General features: G+C 39.2%; 1 protein-coding gene across 6 annotated transcripts in view; it reads right to left on the bottom strand.

The window, feature by feature from the left end:
• LOC110449617 (1-phosphatidylinositol 3-phosphate 5-kinase-like) overlaps positions 1-13,083 on the bottom strand; it is a 78,831-nt gene that overhangs the window by 43,958 nt on the left and 21,790 nt on the right. For all 6 annotated transcript variants that reach the window (XM_021496594.1, XM_021496593.1, XM_021496590.1 and 3 more), the window contains exons 16-26: positions 12,340-12,486; positions 11,103-11,232; positions 9,868-9,962; positions 7,363-8,454; positions 6,600-6,764; positions 6,390-6,490; positions 5,361-5,432; positions 4,432-4,618; positions 3,819-3,997; positions 2,985-3,104; positions 327-435 (exon numbers count right to left, since the gene is read on the bottom strand). In XM_021496594.1, coding sequence (XP_021352269.1) covers positions 327-435; positions 2,985-3,104; positions 3,819-3,997; positions 4,432-4,618; positions 5,361-5,432; positions 6,390-6,490; positions 6,600-6,764; positions 7,363-8,454; positions 9,868-9,962; positions 11,103-11,232; positions 12,340-12,486 — 2,397 coding nt within the window. The remainder of the gene's footprint in view (positions 1-326; positions 436-2,984; positions 3,105-3,818; positions 3,998-4,431; positions 4,619-5,360; positions 5,433-6,389; positions 6,491-6,599; positions 6,765-7,362; positions 8,455-9,867; positions 9,963-11,102; positions 11,233-12,339; positions 12,487-13,083) is intronic.

A 13,083-nucleotide genomic window follows, 5' to 3' on the forward strand; every position in this document is an offset into this window, starting at 1 on the left:
AGCAGGACTAGAAGTCCATGGCGACATGTGTACATAGTCTGAGCAGGACTAGAAGTCCATGGCGACATGTGTACATAGTCTGAGCAGGACTAGAAGTCCATGGCGACATGTGTACATAGTGTTAGCAGGACTAGAAGTCCATGGCGACATGTGAACGTAGTCTGAGCAGGACTAGAAGTCCATGGCGACATGTGTACATTCCACTAACAAGATAAGCAATATCAAACTTTGGCTAGTCAATCAAGCTTGCAGTCTATAACCACAAGTCCAGCTAGAGATTTCACTAGTCTACCCTTATTGTCTAGCTGTGTTATGACTGATTGTACCTGAATCATGGTTATGTAGTCTCCAACCATTCGAGACAGCAGTTCGTTCTGGCTTTCAGAATTGATCCGCAACACATACTCCAGCACTGTACTGTACATGTCTGTCCCCCTAGAACACACAATTTTCTGGTTTCTGTGACGACGAGCTTTTCATATATTTGCAAAACATAATTATGATTCAGACTAGTATTACATACATGAGATACTAGTGATCTTGGTCATAACTATTACGGCCTAAAGCTTGTTGGTATCTAATACCCGAAAACTGAGTACATCCTTTCCCTGTTGTACCTGTTACTGACAACTAGATTTTCGACTCTTTGTCTCATGTTTACCAGGAATGCCCCCTGATAACCTCTTAGACAGGTATTCATTCCCCATCTATGACCGGATTCTGACTCCATATTTGATCTAGTTTGCTTCTTGATTATGTAGCAATGATGTAATCTGCCCACCCCAATTGACCTTGGTTACCGTTGACAAGGGGCTTGGTCTGTTCTGCCCACCCCTATGACCTGATTCGTTCCCATGGTTACCTGTTGACCGGCCTAGGGGCTTGGTCTATTCTGCCCACCTCTATGACCTGATTCGTTCCCATGGTTACCTGTTGCCAAGGGGCTTGGTCTAACCTGCCCACCCGTATGACCTGATTAATTCTCATGGTAACCTGTTGACTAGGTGCTTGGTCTATCCTGCCCACCCCTATGACCTGATTTGGTCTATCCTGCCCACCCCAATGACCTGATTTGTTTCTTTTGTTACCTGTTGACAAGGTGCTTGGTCTACTCTGCCCACCCGTATCACCTGATTTGTTCCCATGGTTACCTGTTGACAAGGTGCTTAAGGTGCTTGGTCTATCCTGCCCACCCCAATTACCTGATTTGTTCCCTTTGTAACCTGTTGACAAGGTGCTTGGTCTACTCTGCCCACCCCAATGACCTGATTTGTTTCTTTTGTTGCCTGGTGACAAGGTGCTTGGTCTGCTCTGCCCACCCGTATGACCTGATTTGTCCCCATGGCTACCTGTTGACAATGTGCTTGGTCTACTCTGCCCACCCCAATGACCTGATTTGTTCCCTTTGTTACATGTTGACAGGGTGCTTGGTCTACTCTGCTCACCCGTATGACCTGATTTGTCCCCATGGCTACCTGTTGACAAGGGGCTTGGTCTACTCTGCCCACCTGTATGACCTGATTTGTCCCCATGGCTACCTGTTGACAAGGGGCTTGGTCTACTCTGCCCACCAGTATGACCTGATTTGTTCCCATGGTTTCCTGTTGACAAGGTGCTTCGTCTACTCTGCCCACCCGTATCACCTGATTTGTTCCCATGGGTACCTGGTGACAACGTGCTTAAGGTGCTTGGTCTATCCTGCCCCCCCCTGTGACCTGATTTGGTCTATCCTTCCCACCCCAATGTCCTGATTTGTTTCTTTTGTTACCTGTTGACAAGGTGCTTAAGAGGCTTGGTCTATCCTGCCCACCCCAATGCCTTGATTTGTTCCCTTTGTTTCCTGTTGACAAGGTGCTTCGTCTACTCTGCCCACCCGTATCACCTGATTTGTTCCCATGGTTACATGTTGACAAGGTGCTTGGTCTACTCTGCCCACCTGTATGACCTGATTTGTCCCCATGGCTACCTGTTGACAAGGTGCTTGGTCTATCCTGCCCACCTGTTGACAAGGTGCTTGGTCTACTCTGCCCACCCGTATGACCTGATTTGTTCCCATGGTTACCTGTTTACAAGGTGCTTGGTCTATCCTGCCCACCCCTGGGACCTGATTTGGTCTATCCTGCCCACCACAATGACTTGATTTGTTCCCTTTGTTACCTGTTGCCAAGGTGCTTGGTCTACTGTGCCCACCCATATGCCCTGATTTGTTCCCATGGTTACCTGTTTACAAGGTGCTTGGTCTATCCTGCCCACCCCTATGACCTGATTTGGTCTCCCTATGACCTGATTTGTTCCCTTTGTTACTTGTTGACAAGGTGCTTGGTGCTTGGTCTATCCTGCCCACCCCTGGGACCTGATTTGGTCTATCCTGCCCACCACAATGACTTGATTTGTTCCCTTTGTTACCTGTTGACACGGTGCTTGGTCTACTCTGCCCACCCGTATGACCTGATTTGTCCCCATGGCTACCTGTTGACAAGGGGCTTGGTCTATCCTGCCCACCCCAATGACCCGATTTGTTCCCTTTGTTACCTGTTGCCAAGGTGCTTGGTCTATCCTGCCCACCCCAATAACCTGATTTGTTCCCTTTGTTACCTGTTTACAAGGTGCTTGGTCTACTCTGCCCCCCTGTATGACCTGAATTATTCCCTAGTATGTTACCCATTGACAAGGTGCTTGGTCTATCCTGTGCACCGCAATGACCTGATTTGTTCCCTTTGTTACTTGTTGACAAGGTGCTTGGTGCTTGGTCTATCCTGCCCACCCCTGGGGCCTGATTTGGTCTATCCTGCCCACCACAATGACTTGATTTGTTCCCTTTGTTACCTGTTGCCAAGGTGCTTGGTCTATCCTGCCCACCCCTATGACCTGATTTGGTTTATCCTGCCCTCCCTTATGACCTGATTTGTTCCCTTTGTTACCTGTTGACAAGGTGCTTGGTCTACTGTGCCCACCCATATGACCTGATTTGTTCCCATGGTTACCTGTTGACAAGGTGCTTGGTCTCCTCCCTGAGTCGTGTGCAGTGTTGCTGGTAGGAACCTGTCTCCAGGTTTATAACACAGTGTGGTAGAGCTATCTCCAGCTTTGTGATCTGATAGTACCTATAAATATAAAACAACCATGCACAAAAAATACCATCCAGTTTGTTCTAGTTATTTCTAGTACATTCAGTCATTTTTAGTTACTCTTTTATGGGGTGGATTCAGAATTTATTCATGGGGGTGTCACCATTCCAGATTTCCAGTTTTTTTGTGTGATTTATGTGGTTTGAAACATGTCATGTTGCACGAAATTAAGTTAGAAACCAGTCTTGGCCTTGAACTTTTCTAAGGTCTTTATCTAAATCTTTCCTAAATTCAGTTTTTGCTCTGTTCTTTTTTTTAATTTTATTTTTAGGAAAAGCCCGAGTGGAATGAATCATCAATATATGATTATGATTTTAGTAATTTATCAATATTAATCTTCATTGCGCACAACATACATGTACAGATTTGGGGGGCATCACACGATATAGATGCAGTTACTTAATAATATACATTCTGTACTATTACATTTTGTAAGTCAAGGGCAGGGGGTGTAATGTGTGCTGGTTACATCGCCCTTGGATCCACCTCTGGTTATGCATATCAGGTCAGTTCTCGTAAGTGTATCAAGTCAGTTGCAGATATTGTTAGTATATCAGGTTTTTTAGAGATACCATTGCACCTATCTGGAAAATAAATTCTTTCAATGATATTTTTCTATAAAACCTCCATGACTTAAAGCTTACATAATTATTGTATTCATTCAACACAGTTCATATGACCAATACTTACTTGAAGGTTGTCACGATATTCTTGTGCCCTAAGTACTGGCTGAACGTTTGGTGAAGGGAATGTGTACAATTCTCAGATTTCACTCTTCGCATGAAACTGTTACCATAGAAATGCAGCTCTAGATATTTGGCAAAGGAAATATTCCAAGTGTCCTGACTCATTGGCATCAAAGGAGTGGCCTGCAATGATTGGTCAAATGATAGACAGGTGTGCAATGATTGGTTAAATGATAGACAGGTGTGCAATGATTGGTTAAATGACAGAAGTGGAAAAGTTGATTCAAGGAATTTAAATGAACAAGAAGGCATCTTCGTTCATGTTGCCAACTATCAATTCAAATACTGAGAACCCACTTGATGTTCAGGACTAATGTTAAAGAAATCCTACAAAAATCACTGGTTTTCTATTACGATTCGGAATTAATTAACATATTCAGCTAAATCTCTGTTACAAACAACCAAATTTCTGTATCAACACTCAAGTTTTCTGGTTTAATAAGGGAAACAAGATTGGCGATATTAAAAATGATATCAAAACAGGTATTATGCAGAAACTGTTAAAACAAAACTATTGAGAATACAGAGTTAAGTTAAACTGATTTTAATAAAGCTACCTGTCTACATTTCCTGCACCAATTCCACATCATGATGGCACTATCGCCTCCAGGAACACAGTTCTTCAACTTTCTCAGAGATATATAGATGGCGCCATTGTTGTGTACGATCCTGCGTACATGGTCTAACATTGGGATGTCGCACGCCTCTGAAGGGCAGGTGTATGGCTGGAGGGAGTAAGACTCTCTGATACAGAAACCATAACCATGTATATTACAGTCCTCCTTTATCTATAGACGGGTGTCTGCTGAGTTATGGTATTTTCTAGTATTACTGACACTTCTTGTTGAAATGCATTTAAACCTATACAGTATACCAGGAAATTTTCGCCCTTCAACGTAAAAATCAATTTTGCCCAATTATTAAATTTGCCTAAACTTTCACATTGAATTACAATGTTGATTATCTTGTTTATAACTATTTGCTATTATGATAAATTTACTCTAATTAAACTGCAGAGAAAATGTCCCCGGTTCGAGTATATAAATGTCTTCCGCACTGTCACCATATAAACCTATCAACGTCAGCTGTGAGCTATGAGATCATAAACTTTGACTGATGATCATGACGTCATAACAATTGTGGTATCTTGATAATAACTTTGAATGTAGCTGGTAGATATCTACGGTTGGCTGTTCCATTTATTGAACACCTGCTGTTCCGTTTATTGAACACCTGCTGTTCCGTTTATTGTGGAAGAAGAGAACTCTTGGGTGTATAATGCTAGGGTTGTAATATCTACAATATTTGACAGATAAGAAGCCCCAGCTAGCTCACAAATAAGCCCCTTCCACTCATTGATAAAGGAATAGGGTGGACTAACATTATTATAACTAAAGGTTGATCTCATAGGCATTTGATAAACCTTAGAAAATACTGATTATTTGGTGCAGTAGGCATTGTTCTTACTAACTTTCCTGCTACATACCTGAAGCAGAACTTCTCGAGGAATCCACCCAGAGTGATGTCCTGGTTACCGTAAAACTCCATGGTAACAATCCTGGTCAAGTATAAGAAACAATGATAGTTACACAGTAAAACCCTGATATAATGTACATTGCATCTTATTTCATTTGCCATCTCCTTTATTAACAATATATTTCAATGTCCCTTTTTCTTATTTTCTTCAGAAATCTTTTGCAAGTTATTGTCAAACCCCACAAAATTTCTCTAAACACGTGGTGGAATTATAATGAGAATCTACTGCAGTAAAGAACTGCAAAGCAATGCATGACAAGATCATATATCCATGTGACGACAAATAACGACATTGGCCTTGACATTCAGGTCATGAATGATGATGGACTTATGACAGAAACAGTTCAGAAAAGGGACTTACATCTTGAATTTCATTCAAACATAAAAATACAGTATAACTATTTTCTGACATCAATTGAACGACCAAAGTAGCAAAACTTAACCTTTGACCTTGAGAAATGTCACCTACACACTTGCTGATAGTCATGATTGTGTAAGTCTCATGATCTCTCAGCACTTTTTCCTGGTGATAACAATCTCATGATCTTGGTATAAATATCTCATACTTTCATAAATCTCAATACTTCTGGACATTTTCACAGATAGTTAGCTGTTAATAGTAAACAGAGAGTATGATGAGCCACATGATTGTATATAATTTTGTAAATAGGCATGTGAATAATAACATGTACTGGCCAATATATATAGCAGGCCTCGGACCAATAACTCGGCCGATACAGAAATAACCAATCAATAATACTATAATTATTGGAATAAATTACTGTCTCTTTTAACAATTTTAATCACATTACTGTGATATAATGTTAACTACGAATACCAATAGCATGCCTCCATATCCACTTTGATGAAAATGGCGCTAAAGGAAAAGTCAATCTGACAGAAAAAACAAACACTGGAAGGTCACTGTTGAAAATCACTCCCTGCTTTAGGTTGGTGTGATCAACAGATCTACACTTACTGTGGAGGTAGACAGGGGAAGGGATGGTTGGCTGATCTCTCTGAGTGGCTACTGAGCAGTACAGCTAGTCTCTGATGTCGATGGAACTCCAGACAGTCTCTCTGTAACAGAAATGTTTAATACCAGTAAAACATGAATAGGATCATCTTCCACCCCATGGTAGAACTTTATAATTCACTGGTAGGAACGTAATAATATTTATCAACAAACCCTTCTGTCTTTCTTCCCTGAGAATGATACACCTTTGTTGTTTTGTTGGCTCGGGCTATTCCTGTTGCTCGGGTCAAACAGGTCTTTAGGCCCCGCCACTAGATTGGGAAAAGGAGGCTTGAGGATAATTCTTCCCCCTCGTGCTCGGAAGTCAGCCAACATGCTCTGTAACAAAAAAATGCATCTTTAAATGACATCAAATCTTTTGGTTGAACTTGTGACCTACATAACACATATATGTGTGATTTATGTATCAAACGTTGATTTGTTTATGTAATGCTACCTATTAATCAATGATTATGACATTTCAATGTATTGCACATTAATTTGCACTCTGTACATGTCAAGACCATCAGACAAACAAAATACTTAGTTTGATGAAGGTGAATGTACATATCATACTAGTCATAGAAACTTCACAAATAAACATTTACTGGCTGTGCTATATGAACCTATATTTGCTCTGCATTGCCACTATATAACACTACCAAGGCCAGTTCTGTGTTATGAGACCATAACACTGGCGTAGTGATATGAAAAATACCTGTTGGTGATATTCCCCTCCGCACCAGCAAGCAAATAAGCAAAATAATCACTATGATTCAATGTTATTCACCATTTTAGGTAAGACTAATATAAAATGTGAATTGAATAAATTATGGAAATTGTATCAAACTTTTCCATGGGCTGTTCTACCTTGCGAAATTCAAAATTTCAAAGTGCATTGTGAACTTAGAAATGAAAATTGAAAAAAAGTACCTACCTCAATTTGGCCCTTGTCCATGGAGGTCAGTTCTGACAATATGAAGGGATGAGACTCGACCACCTCCACATCGGACCAGGACATGGGAGGCTTCGGGGGCTGTTCTCCTTCATGGTATTTCTGGGACCTCCTCATTTCATACCCAGTGGGGTCAAATCGACACGACCAGTACAGCTCATCTATATGTGCAAAATATTTCCGTGAACAGCAGTCACTCCCTGATTCTGATTCTAAAAACGGCACATCATACTTCACAAACGGAGACGTACTGAGTAAAACCTCATTTAGAAGTTTCCTGAACTTTTGATAACGCTTTTGAGATTTCTCTTGAAGTGTAATGGAACTTTGAAAAATTGTATCATCTTGATTTTTTTCGAAATTGTGGAGAGGGTCTGATTGGTCAGTTATAATCTCTGATGAAGACGTTTTTCGACCAATGTTATCACAGTTCAACAAATCCATTTTCAGATCTAAACTTTCGTTTTTATCTTGATCTTGTTCACTGTCATCATTTGTTTCTCCTAAAGTAAATTTGATTTTTCCTTCCTCTACTAATGTTTTCAAGTCATTTTCCATGGCAGTGTCTTTTTCACTCTCCAGCACATTGGACATGTCCTTATCATTTAGTTTAACATTCTCAGAACATTTGCACACCTCCTCTGTGTCCATGTTACCTTTTTCACTTTCCAAAGTCACAATCTCAGGGTAGCTATCCCCTTGCTTATCACTTTTGTCATCAACACTGGTCATACTGGAATTAATATTTCCATCAACACTGCAATTAACATCTCCCACATTTGTAGCCCCTCCCTCATTTTCATTGGCCACACCAACTTCTTCACTGGCCACACCCCCACTTTCATTAGCTCCTCCCTCTGCTACAGTTGACTCCACCCACTCTTGAATGGCATCACTGTTGTTGATGCTGTCCACCATGTCCACCCCAGCAGAAGGGGTGGAGTCTGCACTGTCAATCACATGGATTGAATCGTCCAGCTGTCCAGGCGGCATGGCAAACTCATCCATTAGCAGAGAGATTTCTAGTTGCGAATTGTACGCTGCATAGATAATGTGTCGCATGATCTTTTTGATCTGAAAATAAAATTGGTTTCCATATTTAAGCAGTGATCAATCCTTACTCTTTTTACTCAAATGAACCGGAACCTACGAAATATACATCACTTAATAATAATGATAAAATACAACATTTGAAATAGCGCCCTATCTCGCTAGAATAAGCCACTCTAACCTAAAGGGCTTTACAGTACTTAGATATACAATTTATACAATCAATACAATTAGCATATACATCACTTACCAAAAACAAGGAACACTTAAATTAGTTAACCACAGTTTCATAATGTATTACATTTTTTACAAAGTACCTGCCATTTCTAATAATTATTACTCCGTCCATTCTATCGGGTAACTATACATATCTCTATTGTTTCTGTTACATGACATAATGGATAATTACTATTTGTCATGGCTGACACCTTTGCCTTAGCCCTAAAAATATGTATACCGTTGTTCTGATGACAACTAGCTATTCTTAACATGTAAAACGAAAATAAAAATACGGAGTCTAGTTATTGAAGTTCCATTCATATATTTTTTGTTTTTACCTAATTATTTTTGGGAATCAGGTCGGAAACAATAGTTGATTTATTAAGAATAATATGACACTCTAAATTTCCCAACCATCCATCAATTATTGGGTTAAAGTTGATATCAAATTCTTTAATGGATATAAGCAATATACTTCAAATGAAGTGACTGTTGTATGCTTGAATGAATGAGAGAATGTAACTAACCAATTCTGAGAAGCAAAGAAAAGAAAAACAGATGAAAGACAAAGTATAGGTACATGTATTCTTGAGTACTGCTATCACAATACAACGTGCCCTACTAGCCTAAGGAGGCACGGTAGTCTAGTGGTAGGATCGATGCCAGGCTCATGATCAAACGGTTGAGGGTTCGAGTCACGCCACAGCACTTTGTTGTATCTTTGAGCAAGATAATTTACTACGCTTGTTCCAGTCTACTCAGCTGTAAATGAGTATGTGGTTGGGCAGTGCTAGAATGGTTGAATTCTAGCTGTGAGCACCGAAATGGCAGCACCGGCTGTATGCTCCCCAGGGAGTTGAGAAAGATATTGGCTGGTTGCAAAGGCGCTATAATCACGGATAATAATTTGTGAACCACTTTGAGATGACTTACTAACTAGGGGTTGTGATAAAGCGGTATATAAGAACCTCAAATTATTATATTATTAAAGTCACCCTGTTTAATGGTATCCCAATACTATTAGACGAAAGGTAAACAGTTTCATGTGAAATGTGACAGGGCAAAGATAAGAAATAAAGTTAATGTTTGGGAAAGACAGAAGGAAATAATAATAAAATCGCATTTACATATGAACCCATTGCATACAAATTTGAACTGCTGGGGTGTTTCCCTCTTATTCTGTGTAACTATCCTAACTTGTGTCTTTACGTTACCTACCCGCTTTAACTCACTACTAGATCCACCTCTCAGGGAAATCGTACAGCCAAGATGAGTTGCACATCCGTCAAAACAGAGCATTGTCTTGTTTTCACCTACAACCAAAACACAAATACGATGCATCAGATTATATTACTGAAATAAATACTTGAAAATCATAAGGCACTTTTTTGTGATCCTTACCATTATCAAGTTTTTTTAAATTTGTTTCTGGGGGGAGGGGCTCATTATAACAGTTTTAAATACCTGATAATTTTCTCTCCATTCCGGCATTCCCAATATACATGATATTCATGTATTCATATCTGAAATAGCTATATGAAGTTTTTGTAATATCTACCACAGCTATAACGCAAGAAAGATGACAAACTTGCATTAATATTAGTAACAATTCATAAATAAAATTACTTGATGAGGCAGATTTGGGTCCTGTATACCTTAATTCATTTATAAACACATTTTACTGCACATTAAACTTTATCTATTTTACAACAATTATGAAACAAGAGTTATTCAACTTATATCAATCAATCTTGTTGGCTTGGATGTTAGTGCATGGGTCTTAATGTAGGAGGAAACTTCAGTACCTGGAGAAAACCCATGTGGTCGGGCAGGAAACCCCATACCTTCCCACATTTGCCCAGGGAATCGAACCCCGGCCGCCTTGGTCAAAAGGTGAGTACATGATCTACTGCACCACCCGACAATCCAAAAACCTAAACATTACTTACAATGGACTGTATATCAGTGTGACATTTTCTCTTAATGAACTCTGGAGCTTCTGTGGTGGGAGAAAAGCCCTACGTACAGGTATAAAGGGTCTCTAAAACATACACAAAAGTTACCTGAGGCAAGAGGGTGTACACTGAATGCTGGGTATTGCTAACAACTTCATATTGCAATATATTGTAATTCACTAGTTGGAAATATTAAATTTATGGTTCAAAATCGGGACTCTCCCTCCTGAATAGGGAGAGTTGGCAAGTATGTTATTTAGGGAAGCGACACCTGCCTTCAAAGCTGGTCAATTTTACCATTATGCTGCCATGGGATTGTTTTAATGTATATCAAAGGATCAAACTAGTCTACTTGTCCGCAAAATGGTGCATATAGAATCTTCAATTTCGCCATTGTATATTCGAGGGTTTCAGAGACCACAAGAGAGCATAACCCATTGCATTTAGAGGTAGGAACAGCACTAACAGAACCCCAGGTAGTTAGGGCCTCCTTATTACCTGAGGGTAAGTTGAAGTTACAGGCTTTGAAGTTATGGCAGAAGCCCAGGTTGATCGGACCACTGACGATTCCGTCGATAGAGCTGATGATGGTTGCCTGGGTAAATCTCTCCAGTCTCTCCATTACAGCCTGTTAAATAGTCAACACAATCCATTGTAAGGTTAACCCTTTCACCACTGTAGACCATAATGGACTCATCCAGAAAGATGCATGGGAGAGTCTACTAAAGTTGCATAGGGGTGAAAGGGTTAAACCATGCAGTCACATACCAGTACTGCTCTATATCTGCAGGGTAACAAAACTGTCAAGACCAGTGATGAACCATCTTGTTGGCACTACATCCTAATTTATGTAAGTATAAAATAAATTCATGGAACCACTGCAGAAATATTCATTATAACATCCAGAAATGAGTTATTTAATATATTGTCAGCTCAAATACATGTTCAAGTAAAACTTTCAATACAGCTGAACAAAATAATGTTATAATTAACAATGCAGTGTAAACCTAAGTGAGTACTCTTTGTAAAACAAACTTTTACATTTCTTTGCATCTTACCAATATGATACGTGTTGTCAGACTCTAACACCATTTGGTCAGGTGACCATTATTGTGATGTCACCAATCCAAATGTATTAATATTATAAACTGACTTGGCTGTTCGAAGAACTTAATGAACTGATGTTATGGGAGTGAAATAATCAATATGGTTTAATTACTGCATTCAAATATAGACATAAGTAATAAACGTTTTAACAAATGGTGTTTAGGGTTCCATAATATGTATCGCAATTACAGGCATTGCAATTGTTAAAATTAAATTTGAAGCCCAACTGAGCTTTATCAAATATGTCAGCAATAGCAATGGGTGTAATAGGACTCTCATTACTGTATCAAATCTTACTGTACTGCGTTAAACATTTCAATCAGCAGAACAAATATCAACCGTCCACATTTTAAATGAATCTTAAAACTTCATTTAACATGCCATCAATCTATGCTAAGACAAAAATTCGGAAATTTCCCTTACATGGTAAAAGTTAGCTCAATCTGGTTACTCCATAAAAACCTGGTCATTTTACAGAAGATGGAGGATACATACATATCTATGTGAAATAAGTATGACAAAATTCGAGAGATATGCATGAGATACATAGACAGAAAGCATGAAAAAGTATGAAAAAGAATTAGAAGAAAGAATGAAGCACTAGAAATAATACCCTGTACACACGTACCAGCTTAACATTGTACAACAGAGTGATCCCCGTGGCCAGAAGGAAGTTCTGAGCGAGGCGGGACACCGACTTCTCCACCACAACGATGTCCGGTTTGGGCTTCATGGACGATATCTTGGACACATTCTTCCTCAGGAATTCCTCTTCCTGTCAATGGACAAAACAAACATAGCAGAGAAACTAAAATAACCATCCAATCAAGGTCAGGGAAATACTTGTTTTACAGGTCACATGTTACTCAGATCCGAGATGTCAAACGTTATTAAATTTGTCCAGGGGAGTAAATCTATTCAACTGCTCCCTAAGGCACGTAGGGGTCTCTCCAGAGAATATCTTTGTTTTATATGTACTGCAAGACATATACAAATGTATAGTTTTAAATTATTTGTATTTTATCATCTTAGATAAAAAAATATATATATATAACATTTTTACCAAATTGCAAGTTAAAAGGAGATAGCTTTTACTGTACTAATGTGTCTGATCAAAAATAGTAAAATAATCAAAAATGAAATAATAGAGAGTGGATTTCTTAGCTATAGTTTTCTGTCAAAAAGGAGTGGCTGGTAAATCGTGCAAGGAAAGTGTCAAAACAAATTAAGATCTGCAAATACAAGAATAGTAAAAAGATGACTTTTACAGTCATAATTGTGCAAGATTGGCTATCAAGAAGTGAAGCAAATTTTATTAAGTACCTGGTAAATGTTCTTGTATTATCAAATTATTACAAGTAGTTATTCATTA

This window comes from Mizuhopecten yessoensis, unplaced genomic scaffold, assembly GCF_002113885.1.
Source record: "Mizuhopecten yessoensis strain PY_sf001 unplaced genomic scaffold, ASM211388v2 scaffold4711, whole genome shotgun sequence".
In the NCBI taxonomy this organism is placed as follows: Eukaryota; Metazoa; Mollusca; class Bivalvia; order Pectinida; family Pectinidae; genus Mizuhopecten; species Mizuhopecten yessoensis.